The sequence below is a fragment of the Panthera leo genome, chromosome F3, assembly GCF_018350215.1.
Source record: "Panthera leo isolate Ple1 chromosome F3, P.leo_Ple1_pat1.1, whole genome shotgun sequence".
Taxonomy (NCBI): Eukaryota; Metazoa; Chordata; class Mammalia; order Carnivora; family Felidae; genus Panthera; species Panthera leo.
In genome coordinates this window covers 62863711-62877428 of record NC_056696.1, presented here as the reverse complement: position 1 = coordinate 62877428, position 13718 = coordinate 62863711, and the positions used below count along the sequence as shown (strand labels likewise).

The 13718-nt window shown below is 57.6% G+C and overlaps 2 protein-coding genes across 5 annotated transcripts in view; one reads left to right on the top strand and one right to left on the bottom strand.

Annotated features, from left to right (window-relative positions):
* Positions 1-13314, top strand: part of LOC122212473 (carboxyl-terminal PDZ ligand of neuronal nitric oxide synthase protein) — a 284789-nt gene extending 271475 nt beyond the window's left edge. For both annotated transcript variants that reach the window (XM_042926470.1, XM_042926469.1), the window contains exons 11-12: positions 8435-8741; positions 9988-13314. In XM_042926470.1, the coding sequence (XP_042782404.1) occupies positions 8435-8741; positions 9988-10462 (782 nt within the window). In that variant the 3' untranslated portion in view covers positions 10463-13314. The remainder of the gene's footprint in view (positions 1-8434; positions 8742-9987) is intronic.
* On the bottom strand, positions 784-3863 carry SPATA46 (spermatogenesis associated 46). Of its 3 annotated transcripts, XM_042926474.1 has the most exons (4): positions 3686-3863; positions 2268-2381; positions 1282-1415; positions 784-1200 (listed from the first exon to the last, which is right to left on the bottom strand). In XM_042926474.1, the coding sequence occupies exons 1-4, from the start codon at positions 3786-3788 to the stop codon at positions 895-897; spliced, it is 657 nt and encodes a 218-aa protein (XP_042782408.1). In that variant the 5' UTR covers positions 3789-3863; the 3' UTR covers positions 784-894. The 3 variants fall into 3 exon arrangements, with proteins under 3 accessions (XP_042782408.1, XP_042782407.1, XP_042782406.1); XM_042926473.1 differs by having other exon boundaries at positions 784-1415; XM_042926472.1 differs by lacking the exon at positions 3686-3863 and having other exon boundaries at positions 784-1415; positions 2268-2523.
* Positions 13315-13718: the final 404 nt, after the last annotated feature.

The following is a 13718-nucleotide window of genomic DNA, read 5'->3' as shown; positions in this document are numbered from 1 at the left end:
GAGTCCACGGTTCAAGTACACTCTTAGACTCTGGCTGGGTTGGTCGAGAAGGGGGGCGGGGGAGAGCGGGTGGGGAATGTTCTCACGGTGTGGGACATGATGGGATTTGAGCCCAGCCTCTCTCAAAAGAACCACAAATGATATTTTCGCAGGACAGGGTTAAGCAGAGACAGCTCTCCTGAACCAGAAGGTGAGGCTTCGGGAAAACTTCCTACATGATCACCGGAAGGGCAAGGGGAGAGCCTCTACCCTGACCTGTCCGTACGCAGGGGGGCCTGTGTCCCCCCGGTTCTACCCCTCAGGAGCTCGAACACCTGAGAAGCTTTCAGACTGTGCGGAAGTCCTTCCGGGGAAGCTTCCCTGTGCCAACAGGAAAGGGTGGGCAACTCTCTCCCCTCTTGGGGGGGTGGGGCAGGGACTGACTGACCACGGGGGACCAGCAAGGGGGCCAGGATCTGAGGGCAGTGTTCTCATACCTGAGCTCCACTGGAATCACCTGGAGGGCTGGTCAGAGCACAGATGGCTGGCCTACCCCCGGAGTTTCTGATTGTGTGCATCTGGGACGGGCCTGAGATTTCATTCCTAGCAAATTCCCTGGGGATGCTGACACTGCGGATCTGGGCACCTCACTTTGAAAAGCACCCTGTAGAGGCTCTTCCCAACCTTGAGGAGGAGAGGGGCGGGGCGAGGGGTGGAGAGGTGGGCCTGGTGTTGCTAAGCCACCGTTAGCCACAGGGAAATGGGACGGGGACCCTGGGAAGGAGAGCAGGCGGACCAGGCGACCTCAGACGTGACAGAAGGCCGTGGCCTGTGTCGGTTTATTGACATCCCTCCGGAGGCGGAAACAGGCTCCGTCGCCTCTTCGCCGAGGCGTCCGCTCACCATCCCGCGGGCCTACTTGAAGGCCTGGCAGCTGCGGGAGGAGAGCCTGTCCCCCGGCCGCGCCTTCTCCTTGCCCCAGAGGGTCTTGAGCTTGCGGTAGTACACCTTGCAGCTGAAGCCCTCCCGGAAGCCCCCCTTGATGTGGCTCTTGAGGGAGTGCAGCGTGGGGTACATGCGGCAGCAGGCCGCGCACTTGTAGCCGCTCTGCTGGGCGGGGTGCCACCTGGCGGCCTTCAGGATGTCCTGGGACGTGACGCCGTCCGTGGAGGCCAGGCCGTGCCCGGATTTCTTGGCGGCCTCCCGGGGCCAGGCGTCCTCCTGGGAGGAAGAGGACGAGCAGATGCTCTCAGCCGGGTCCTCGGGCAGGCAGCCGTCCCCCCTGCCCTTGTCCCGCTGCACCTCTGGGAAGCTGTAGGCCTCCAGGTGGCTCTCTTGGTCCGTGCAGACGAAGTAGCTGTAAGGGGAGAACCAGGGCCGGTAGACAGTGCAGCCCCGCCGGGGCTCCCTGGTCTGGGGGTCCCCCAAAAGGCAGTCTGCAGAGGAAGACAGGGGTGGGTGTGAGCGGGAGGCCCGGAGCGGCCAGAGGCCACGGGAGAAGCAGACAGGCAGGAAGGCCGGGCCTGGGGTCGGGTGGCCTGTGTCCCACCTTGACTGCAGTTGTTGTTGTTTTTTTGAAGTGTATTTATTTTTGAGAGTGAGCAGGGTAAAGGCAGAGGTGGGGGGCGGGGGGGGGTGGAGAGAGAATCCCAAGCAGGTTCTGTACTGTTAGCAGGGAGCCTGATGCGGGGCTCGAACTCAAGAAAATGAGATTATGACCTGAGCCAAAACCAAGAGTCGGGCACTTGACTGGCTGAGCCACCCAGGCGCCCCCCCCCCCACCCCGACTGCTGTTCGGAGAGCAGGTGGCACCCGGGGGGGGTGGGGTGGGGGGTAGCCGTTGAAGGCATTCCTTCCTGCCGCTCGCAGCTCCACGAGTGGCAGCTTGATCTCTGGGCGGTGGAGAGTGCCTTCATTCACTAAGCCTTGACATTTGTCAGGTGCCTCCCTCCCTGCAGACAGCTTTCCTCTGCGTCCTCCGAGGAGACGGGCAGGGGGCTCAGCCAACAGCCAGACGTCTGGCTTCCTGCAGTCTGTTTCCCACCACCCATGGTTGTGGCCATTTTTCCGGCCTCAACACCTGTCTTCCCGTAACAACCCGAGCAGGCCGAGGCCCCTGTGCCACCCCTGCGTGAGAGGCAGGCGAGGAGAAGCGGGGCCCCTCCAGGCCTGTGGGGTGTCCGCTCCAGGAAGGACGAGGCAGGAGACCACAGGGGAAAAGGCGCCCTCCAGCAGTCCTTGCCCCTCCAGCCTCTCCCGTGTGCCCGCCGGGGCGGAGAAGGCCTCACCTGGAGAGAGAACCATGTTCTGCACCCCATGCCGGAGAGCGCTGCCGAAGTACTGGGGTGACAGGGCCTGAGCTGGGCTGGGCGCCTCCGTGAGTAATGCGGTCTTTGCGATGTCTGGGTTACAGAAGAAACACTCTGGTGAGCTGACGTGGAAGTCCTCGTCTTGGTGACCCCCCTCCCCGACATACCTAGAGGCTCCACCTTGGGACCCTATGACCTCGCAAAGCCAAAGAGAAACCATGCCCTCTTTTGTACCCAGATAGGCAGAACTGTTCTGGGTGGCATCCCGGGGAATTCCAAATGGGGCATTTTTGTTGATCTGGGGAAGATTCTCTCCAAAGGAGAATTTGAGATGCAGACCGATGGACAGCTTTCTGCCTGGCCCGCCTTTCTCCTGACCTTCCTGCAGCTCGCTCTGTGTGCATGTGTGTGCGTGCGTGTGTGCGTGTGTGTGTGTGTGTGTGTGTGTGTGTGTGTGTGTGTGTGCGCGTCTGTCTGCCTGCCTGCCTGCCTGCCTGCCTGCGTGTCTGTCTTCGTTCTGCATTCCAGCCTCTGGGCTCGCTCCAGGATCCAAGGGAGGGAGTCTAGTCATGGACCCCATATCCCACATAGGTTACATGGTCCCTTTGATGATGAGAAGCCAGTGTCTCCGAACGAAACCTCTCTCACCCGTAGGCAGGGAGCGCTTGGGTGGCCCCTGGATGGCTGCTAGCGCCTGATAATAAGCCAGCCTGCTTCAAATCTCAGAGTGGTATCTGTGCTCCATTTGAGAAACCAACCTTTAAGGGTCCTCTGCCCGGCATATGGATACTGAGGAGACCCAGCTCCTCTGTAGAGCAGCCCCCTCAAGCTGTAATGTGCACACTTCTCCAGGGATCACCCGGAGGTCTTGTTAAACACACAGGCTGAGGCTCAAAATGCTGAGGCAGGCTGAGGCTCTGCCTCAGCAGTCCTGGGGGCGGCCTGAAATAATGCATTTCTAACAACTGCCCAGGTGATGCCCACGTGGATGCCCCACAGACCACACTGTGAGGAGTGAGTCCTCAGAGGTCCGTGTTTATTCCATGATGTCCTCAGTGACCCTGCCTCTTAGGCTCCTACTGATGGATTGGAGAGTCTTCTCCAGCTTGTCAAAACAGGCCTGAACCTGGCACATACCCTACATAGACTGTCACCTGAGATTCTAGAAGAAAAAGAATTTTTTGAGAACAAATGTTTCCCCATCCTTCCCTTGCCGGAAACGAATAAACGGCAGGGACTACTTACCGTGAATGCAGCATTTTGAAAAATTATTTTCTCCCCGTGTGTAATTTGCCTGTCTCACTAAATCGTAGTCCTGTAACATGATCTGGTGGAGGACTCAATTAAAAGCTTCCGAAAAACCACATTTTTGTGGCCCTAGTGGCACCGGAGTTTACCTGGCAAGCTGGTGGCATGTGAGGACATAATGTCAGGAAACACGCTCAGGGCAGAGGAAGAGATTCGAGGTCCAGAGATGCTGAGGAGTGAGAAGTTCTCCATGTTGTGACTACCATAGGGTAATGGAGATTATGCACCTGTTCCCAAGAGGCTGTTTGGGTTGTCCAGACGATAAACATTCTGAGTGCCGTTGACATCACAAGGTCACCTGATTCCACTCCCCAGCTAGGGTATCCCTTTCAAAGATGGATAGCGTCTATTACGTTCTGTAAAGATTTCTTTTGACTTGTCATTCCTCGTTGGCTGGCCTGGATTGAGGATACCTGGGGCGGGGGGTGGGGGAGGGGAGAAGGAAGCATATGGCAGAAATGTGATGGTGATATAATCTGTTGACAGCCCCCCGCCCCCTGACTTAGATCTTTGGTGTCATTTTTGTGTCATTGCTCACCCCCCCAGCTCTGGGGACCTCTGTCCTCTCTGGATAAACTTCTTGCTTTCCTTCACCTGCCTAACCTCTGCCATCGGATGTTTTTGTTGTTTCTGTTTTTTAGTTTGGTGTGTGGTTTTTACATTTTCCTTGGAAATCGTTGCAAAGTTAGAAAAAACTGCAAAAATAAAATTAGTATGAAGAGCACCCATACATTCTGTATCCAGATTTGCCTGTTGTTAACATTTTACTGCATTTGCTTTATCAATTCCACCCCACCCCCACCCCCCGCCGCCCCGGCCCCCAGCATGCTGTGTTTTCTGAACTATTTGAAGGTAAGTTACAAGCGTCCTGTCCCTTTGTGTCGAAATACTTCAGTGTGTCCGTCCCAAGAGCCGGGACCAGATAATGCTTTAAATGGTTGGTGCTGTTTTCAGCAAATGGGTGGCTTAACACCATTATAAGCCTTTTTCCTGGTGACACTGAACTCCAGAGTAACAAGGTTGCCTCTGTGTCCCTGCTACCCTCTCCTGTGACAACCTAGCGCTGGAGGGAAGTGGGGGAAGGGTGAAAGGTGAGAATGCTCCATGCTAATCGTCACAACAGGTGCAGACTAGGTACATCGGCGTATTGGATCTAAATGTGTGTGCTTGTGCAGCGTGGAAAGATCTGGTCTGGTCTGTGAGCCGCGGCAGCCTCCCCTTGCAGCGTGCGGAGCAAGCGGGCGTGTGAGTAAGCGTCTGTGTAGGAGGGCCCGGAGTTGTCGTCTTGCTGGTGTTCCTCCGGAGCGCTGAAACCTGGTGGGACAGTGTGGAGAAGCTGATTTCCTTGCCCGCCCACCTCGGAGCCTGGTTGGAAAGCTTAGAACGAGTTGGAGTGTCACTGACGCCCTGGCCTTTGGCGGCTTTGAGGGTATCGGCGATTTGATTTGGCCCTCGTGGTGCAGAGAAAAAATCACGGGGTCCTGGGAGTCGGTGTGGGTGAGTCCTTATCCCCGCTCTGCCGTTCGCTCCCTGTGCGGTGTTAGGCACGCCTCCCGGCCACCGTGTTTTCCTGTTTTGTTAACTTAGACAGTTGGAATGGATGGACGTCTTCCTGGTCGAAAACCTGGTGACTTATGTGCGGAGGTGGGACAGCATAGTAATGAGCGATGCACGTAGGGGTCCAGAAGACTTTGAACTTCCTCCTGCGGTGGGTCATTGAATTCTTCCCACTGCCAGCTGGGAACTTCTGACAGACTTCCTGAAAAGGGGGCTCAAAATATTGGGGTGCCCGTGGGAGACTGTGTCAGTGCTTGTTTGTAGAGTTTTTAAAAACAGGACTCTCTTGGTTTGGTTATTGAGAAGGTCATGGGAACCTGGTCGCCCAGGGTTGGTTGTAATCCTGACAGCAGGGCCTCTGTCTTGCACGCTATACCCTCTTGGTATGTTGTTGCTGGTGGCCCCCAGGCAGGAGGTGACACTCCCAAAGTGGTCGGTCACTACATAAAATGTGTCTCTCTCTTGTTTGTTTCCCACCTGCTTTCCGAGCCCCTTTCTCGGACAGGTAAGATACCGTCTTTCTTACAGATGACCCACGTCACAGGTGTCTCCCTCTGCTTGGATGTGTGCATGTTGGGGGTGCTGTTGGGCGGGCCACCGGGTCGGGATCCTATCACCTTTCAACCATCTCCATTAGGTTCTGAACCACCAAGCCTCTGGTCCAAAGGGAGGGACAGAGCATGGGGGTCATCGGTGCCATCAGCAGGAAGGGGGCTCGTTGCACGTCCTTCAGGTCTGGAAATGCAGGAAGCCCCCAGCCAGAATCCCACCTCAGACAGAAGGGCGGTTGCTCCCGGACTGACCTCGAGAGAGGGTCTTGAGTGGCTTTTGTAAATGGAAAAAGTCCCAGGAGCAGTTTCTCTACAATGTCTGCCCATAATGTGGTCGGTTTTTTAAGTATTCGTAGAAAAAGCCAGTTCAATGAAACCAACTTCTTAAATGCCGACTCATGCCAGGTTCCATGCTGAGCATTGTAGAAATAAAAGTCAAGATGTTCCATCCCCTCCAAGAGCTGACCGTTTTATCATAGAGACAAGGTGTGTTGGCCAGAAAGACTTAGAGCATTGTAAAGAGACCAAATGATGGGTTATCTTTAAATTTCTTAAGAATTCAGTACATGCGTCCTAAAAGGTAGACAGCAGGAAGTGTAGAAAATCCACAACGGTGCCTAATCCAGAAGCTATTTATGTTTTATTAGAATGTGTTTTTAAAATAAGAGGAGCTCACCGTTTACAAGTCACTTTGACAGGTGTTTTTGGTACTTACACATTCAGAAATGAGCATGTCTGCACTAAAAGTTCACTTTAAACCAAGAAGGAAACCACCACGGAAACATCTGAGCCAGGAAGTGGTGAGGGATCAGGATCTCCTTCCCCTGCGAACCTCTCTTGAACATTTGCCCTGGTTTCGTGGTGGCCCAAATACTTTCCAGTTTGGGGGAAAAGAGTCAAATGCTTTCATTTCCAAGGGCTACTCTGAGCTCACAGATGTTACGATCAAAGAAAAATTAGGAGGGTGCGGGATGTGATAGGCAAGTTATGCGAAAGCAGGTGACATGGCAAGATAACGCCTTTAGGAGGAGAGTCAGGAGCTGATAACCCCCTTGTGGGTCCTGCTGGAGCTCTTGCTAGTGTGACGTGTCTACACCTGGAGACCAGGCAGCCTGAACCTGTCAGCTCTGTGCCCCGGCCCCCAGGGTTGTCCCCACCCAGCTCTTCACGGCCCCCGAAGTGGTGCTTTCCCTGTGTGTGCGGTAGATAAGCACACTGGGGGGATTCATCCACCCCTCGTCCCCCGCTTCCTGTGCCGCCCAAAGACCTTTACAATAGGGCTTCCCTAGGTAGTTACGGAAGGGATACGGCTGCTGAAAGCACAGTAAAGAGACCTGCATCCCCTGTCCCAGGACTCCGCAGTGCAGGGCAGAGAGAGCTACTTTATGCCGAGTTCAGCAGAAGACAAAGCATCCCCCCGACCTCAGTTACTCTTGGGAAGGCTCCGCACACATAGGCCTTTAGAGGTGTTGATGAAGATTGGAGTCTGTGATCAAGTATAACCTCTCCTTCCCCAAGATTGACAGAATATACGGAGCAGTTGGTAAGGACAGAAACCTCACGCGTGATTCCAAGGCCCCTGGGGTGGATCTGGAGCTCCCTTGAGGATTGAGCTGGATCTCCAGGTCGGGGAGGAGTCCCTGTTGCCAGAGTGTAGACCATGTGGCTTACAGCCCTGAGCTCCATTCCTTGGAGTTATGATCTCGGCCTCCGTAAGTCTCCAGCTGCAAAATGGGTTTAGCAGTTCAACTCAGGATATTCATTGAGCACCTACTGTATACCAGACCAGGCTAGCCGTTCAGGACACGGAAGTGAATGAGACATGGCCTTCACCCTCCAGATGTTCACAACCCGGTGGGTTGGAGTTAAGCTTTCGAACCAAAGATCCCAGAGAGAAGGGCCTTCTGTGAGGTGTGTTCCACGATCCCAGGCAGAGCGAGGTGGCGGAAAGGGAGAGAAAACCTGAGCTCTGGTTCCACCCCACCAGTAATCGGCCCCGTGACCTCGGGCCTGCCAGGTACTTATCACTTGGAGCCCCACCTTGCTCATGTATAAATAGAATTCCTGCCACCACCCCTCCAGGTTGTCGTGAGGGTGTCGGTCAAGCTCCCCCGGCTTCCTTGGCCCCGAGTTCGTACGCATTTGGTGTGAGCCCGGCCGGAGTCCCCACGGCGCATCTGAGCATGCAGCTGCCCATTGTCCCCAGTGCCTCCTCAGGAGTAAGGAGGCCCGTTTCCCACCGTGAAAATGTGCAACACGGGTGGCTTCCACTTTGAGCCTGACCTCCAGCGTCTGTCCCCATGCTTATGTCTGTCCCCATGCTTGTGTCCCCTCAGCTTGTGTTCACAGCAACATACAAATACCGTAGTTCATTACTTCCATCATTTCTTCTTCAGAGGGCTCGGTGACCCCAAGGTAAGGGGTCAAGCCGTGGGTCAAGGAGGCAGGTTTCACGGGATAAGTTACCTTTAAGTTCTAAGTTTATGGCTAGAGCTTGCCCCTCATTAACTGGGTGGGGCAGAACTAGAGTGGCTAGTTCTAGCGATGGATGGACTTTCCCATCAAGAAAACCGTATCGGAAGGCTCAAGGGTGTGCCGGCTCTTTTGAATGTCCCCAAAGCCTCGGGAAGGGACAGCTGTGGGCGTGGGATCAGGGAACGCAGCAGAGTGACGTGGCCCAGAGCCCCGCGTGCCTCCGCTCACCGTTCCCATCTTCCCCTCTGTTTGCAGTGGACCACAGCATGTTCGAGAACTTGAATGCGGCCCTTCCTCCAAAGCTGCAGCCCGGCTGCTCCCTCCCCCACCTGTCCAGGCTGACGGCCCCCGGCTCTGCCGCCCCGGGGTCTGCGGAGCCTGGGGGGCCGGGGCTCCGGGTGGGTGGCAGCCAGCACCTCAAGAACCTGGGCAGAGCCGTGGGGGCCAAAGTTAACGACTTCCTGCGGAGAAAAGAGCCCTCGAGCCTGGACGGTGCGGGCGCCATGGAGATCAACAGGCCAGCGGGGGCGCGGCTGGACGGCGGGGCCGTGGAGGCTGACAGGTGAGCGCAGGAGGCTTGCTCGCAGAGCTCCAGGCCGAACCCGTGTCTGCGGGGGACATGAGGTTGTCACGCGGGGAATGGCAGGGGCGATGCTCCTGCTTGTTGACTGCCACCCCACCGCAGCTAAGGCGTCCTGAGCGCCCATCGCATGTCAGCAGACGCCCGGCTACGCGCTTCCCTGTCCCTTGCAGCGACTTTGCGAGGTAGATCCCATTGTTACCACTTTGCACGTAACTGAGGTTGGGGGGGGGGGGGGGGTAGTGTGAGGAGCTTAAGGTTACCAAGTTAGTGATGGGCAGAGTGGAATTTGAACCCAGGCGTTGCCTGCAGCTGCCCAGGTGGATTCTAACACCCAGCCACACCTTTGAGCCCCGGCCTCGGCCGATGATGGTGGAGGAAAGTGGGTGTCTGTGGGACCGACCCATTGGGGCCGGCGAGGGAGAAGCCTGCTGTGGTGGGCCTCCTGTTCTCATGCCCACACGCCCCTTCTAGGCCTTGCTTTATTGGTTGATTGATTGATTGATTGATTAAAAAAAATTTTTTTTAACGTTTATTGATTTTTGAGACAGAGAGAGACAGAGCATGAATGGGGGAGGGTCAGAGAGAGGGAGACACAGAATCTGAAACAGGCTCCAAGCTCCAAGCTGTCAGCACAGGGCCCGACACGGGGCTCGAACTCACAGACCACGAGATCATGACCTAAGCCAAAGTCGGACGCTTAACCGACTGAGCCACCCAGGCTATTTATTTTTTTTAATGTCTATTTTTGAGAGACAGAGGGCATGCAGGGGAGGGGTAGAGGGAGACACAGAATCTGAAGCAGGCCCCAGGCTCTGAGCTCTCAGCACAGAGCCTGACACGGGGCTCGAACCCACGAACTGTGAGATCGTGACCTGAGCCAAAGCTGGATGCTTAACCGGCTGAGCCCTCCAGGCTCCCCCCAGGCCTTGTTTTAAACACCTGCTGTGCTCCTGACCCAGCAGGTCCTTCGTAGGGCTCATCACACGGGGTCTGACATGACTCGGTTCACCTGTGGTCCCAGCGGCACTACTCTGCTGCTGTGAGCACTGAGCGGGGGTGTGACGGGCGGAAGGCCAGCTCTGTCGGCTGCCACAACCCACACACCACACCGGGAATGGGGCCCGAGCAGGGAGGTGTGTGCCGGGTGGGGGAGCCACTGGGCAGCTGGGGGGCTTGGGGCGTCACCATCCTTAAAGCACACGCGCTTGTTGCCTCAACCCCACAGGTCAGCACTGCAGGACGCGTTCCCTCGGCTGGACCCCCCGCCTCCCATTACCAGGAAGCGAACCCCTCGTGCCCTGAAGACCACGCAGGACATGCTGATCTCGCCGCAGCCAGTCCTGAGCAGCCTGGAGTACGGGACAGAGCTGCCTCCTGGGCAGCCCCGGGAACCCCTTCCCACCGCCCAGCCCAACGTTCCCGAGGAAACGGCAGAGAGGGGCGAGGCTCTGCCCAACGGAGAGGTCTCCCTGTCAGTGCCCGACCTAATCCACCAGAACAGCCAGGACGAACCCAAACCGAAGATAACTGAGTGCAGAAGGGCCTCCTCCCCTGGCCTCCTCGAGAGGAACGGCCTCAAGAGCAGCCTAAGCCCCGTCCGCCTGGCCCAGCCGCCGGAGGACAGTGGCCCCCCGCCTCGGGCACGGACCTCCAGCCTTGACAATGAGGGCCCGCACCCAGACCTGCTGTCCTTTGAGTAGGGCCCCTTCTCCCTGCCAGGCACCCCCTTCCCCTCTGCCGTCTCCGTCCCTGGTGCCCCTTGGCCCTTGCCCCCGCTCCGCGTGCCCTTTGCCCCCTTGTGCAGAGATCAGAGCGCCGATCCGGGGCCAGGCTCCCTGAGTCACCCTAGTTAGAGCCTCTGTCTGCCGGATGCTAAAGGGCTGGGCTGTGGCTCCCGAGCCTCATTTTCTAGAAGCTCCCCCCACCGGGGGCCAGCTGCCACACTGGGGGATGGGAGCATCGCTGTTCCCAGGCAGCCCGGACTTCCCACTGGCCTGCAGGGCCACCAGCCCGGGATGAAGGATCTTGCAGGAATGGTCTCTGCCTGCCCCCCACATGCCACCTGTGCCCACCCCACCCCCCCACTCTTCTCCCTTCACACCCTGGTTCGTTTCTTCTGCCTCTGGTGGGGGCATCGGGCCGAATGGAGAATTGATGGGTTGGGCTGATGACGGACCCAGACCTGGAAAGCCACACACCCTGCTCCTCCTGGTCCCAAGACCGTGTGTTGTCCCCTCGCCTCTACCCTTTGGGGACCTGAGACCTGGGCGCAGCCTTGTCGCCAGGGGTTGTCAGGGCATTTTCCACCTGCCCTGTTGGGGGACACACCAGGCCCCCCGGGGCTGACCACTGAGAAGGCGCTGGGGAAAGCCATGCGACCAGCCGCTAGTGGGCTCCGTGCGCAGAAGGAAAGGCCAGGGCCCCCCTTGCTGTGTGTGAGGACAGGGCGAGGCGGGCCCCCGGGGAAGCAGAGGAAGCAGCTGAGCAGATTAGCACCTTGCTTTGGGGGGAGGGCCCAGGAACTTGGCCTCCAGGGAGCCGGCCCCAGGAGAACCCAGAACAGAAGTCACAGAGAAGACAGGGTGAGGACAGAGAAGACTTTGAGGGAGCACCCACAGCCTGAAATAATGCGGCTCTGGGGTCTGGGCGTGGTGAGTGCGAGAGCCAGAGTGACCAGGGAGACTGGGAACGAGGCACAAAGCCACCTTCCACTGGGCAGGAGGCGCTGTGTTCTGCTAAGTTGCCCAGGTCTCCCTGGAGAGGCCTCCGCCCTGCCTTTCCCTGCCCCGATGCCGCACGGTCCTCTCGCTCCCTGCCTTTGGGATCTATGTCAGGGACTCACCCGGTTCATCGTGCCCTCCTGGCTTTACCCATTTTATGTTCCTCTGTCCCACCAGGAGCCCCCGTCAGCGGGGCGGGGCGGGTGATCCCAGCCCTGGGGGCCTTTGCAGCGAGAAGATTTGTTGAACAGGGTGGCCGGCTCCCCGGGCGAAGGCAGGTGCAGCATGGCCTGACAGACTGTCGGGCTGTCTTCCCCCTAGGGTTCCTGCTGCCTCCCCTCTTCTGTCCATCGTTCAGCTGCCCCCTCGCCGCCCCCCACAGTGCTCACCTCCCATCACCCAGCTCCTCCTGCCCACCCCCCCAGGAGAAACATCCAAGCTAACTCCTGTAGGCTTGGAAACCTGCGGGTGGCGGGTGGGGGGCTGCCAGGAAGCTGGTTGCCCTTCCTGCGTCCTTCTGCAGCGACTGCGACCTTGCCACAGCTTTCCCACCCCGTCTTTCGTTGCTCTGGAAAGCAAGGCTTCGCTGCGTTTTCATAGCGGAGCCTCGTGTCCCCCACGAGGGTCTGCACATGTCGGGCACCCTGCGGGCCGTGGTGCAGTGGGCAGTGACTGGAGGTCTAGGTCCTGGCTCAACGCCAATAACATCACGACGATGTGCTAACCTGACCCTGAGGCTCAAAAGTTCTCGGGACCACATTTGAGGCCTGTGAGTTTTCCCAGAATGGCTTGGAGTTTTGCACGAGACACAGAGCAGGAGGGGGTGAGGGCAGAGAGCCGAAACACATTTGCTGGGAGTTCACACAGCTCCACGAGAGCCTCCGTACTGGAAGCTCGGTTTGCTTCTCTGGTGGGGAACTTGGCAGGCCCTTTTGCTCTGGGGCTCCTCCTCCGGAGATCGGGGTGGCCCCGGCCAGGTGATGGGGGCAGCCGTGTGTGCAGAGGTTGCAGGCCCGGGCTGGCTTAGGCACCTTGCTCTGCACACCCCACCCGGCCACTGCTGAGGTCCTGGCCCTCAGATTCAGGGTTAGCACGGGAACCCTACCAGCTTGTCCCCGTGCCACGGCCAGGATGACCCCAGAGTTCTCCGGACTCATGTCTGCTTCCAAACAAGGCTCCGATCTTCGGCCTCTCTGTGATCTCTACCCTGGCCATTGTCCTCCAGCCGAGGCGATGCTGCCACCTGGGGGAGGGGGGTCGAGCCTGAAATCCCGTCCTAGGTGCTGCAGACACTACCCGGTGCTAGGGGCTAAGTGCCACCCGGGACAGCAGCAGGGGCAACTTCCAATCCTGCTGAGGGCCTGGGCGAAGACCAGTTCTCCATCCAAAGCCCCATTTGGCTTCCCATGTCTGTCTCAACAGCCTGACCTTCCTGTGATCACAGCATGGCAACCGGCACCCCCCCCACACACACACACCCAGCTTCTCTGGGAGCTTCTCTGGGAGCTTGGCCCTTGGGTGGCCCAGTTACTCAAGGGCAGGATACCAAGAGTGAAGGACCGTCTTCTATGTCTGCATAAGGAAGTTGGGGGCACGGAGTCTTTTCTCTCCCCGATACTCCCCCAACCCCACTGTACCCCCGTAGTCAACACGTAGCTTTCCCCTGCTAAATCACAGGTGAGCTTCCAGAACCTGGCAGGTGGGTGGCACATCCCCCTGCACAGAGAGAAACGCGTCTGTTCTGTGCGTGCATGGTCTGAAGACAGACACGCATGGGATCCATCGACTTTGAAAGAGCAAAGAGGTCGGCCCCAGTCTGGGAGAGGAAGAAGATTATAGATCTATTCTGAGTGTTTTCTAGATATTTTATATTTATATTTTTAGTAGTTTTCCGGTAGAAGGAAACTGCAGAATAAAATGATCGGGTTCGGTTTTGCTGGTTTCTTTTGGTTTCTCCAGACTGATGGGAAGTGGTTGGTCTTCTCGAGGCTCGCTTGTTGGGTGGAGAGCTTTGGCATTTAGGGTTATGAGCCTGCCCTGGGGAGGTGAGGTTGGGGGGGGGTTGTTGATGCTGGCCGACCTCCCACCTGGGGCCCTCGGGGGCTGTCATGTGCTCCCCTAACTGGCTGGCTGCTAAGCGTCCCCCTTCCCACCTGACCTGTGGCTGTTTCAGGGGCTTCAACATGACATGCGTGGGCAAGCCCCCTCCTCCTCAGGAGGCAATGCGAGTGGACCC

Bases quoted from the DNA above. Each gene is read 5' to 3' on its own strand.
- SPATA46 (XM_042926472.1), bottom strand. From the start codon at position 2,508: ATGGTTTCTCTTTGGCTTTGCGAGGTCATAGGGTCCCAAGGTGGAGCC. The intron at 1,416-2,267 runs GTGAGGCCTTCT...CTTCCTCTGCAG, and splicing joins GAACATGGTTCTCTCTCCAG to ACTGCCTTTTGGGGGACCCC.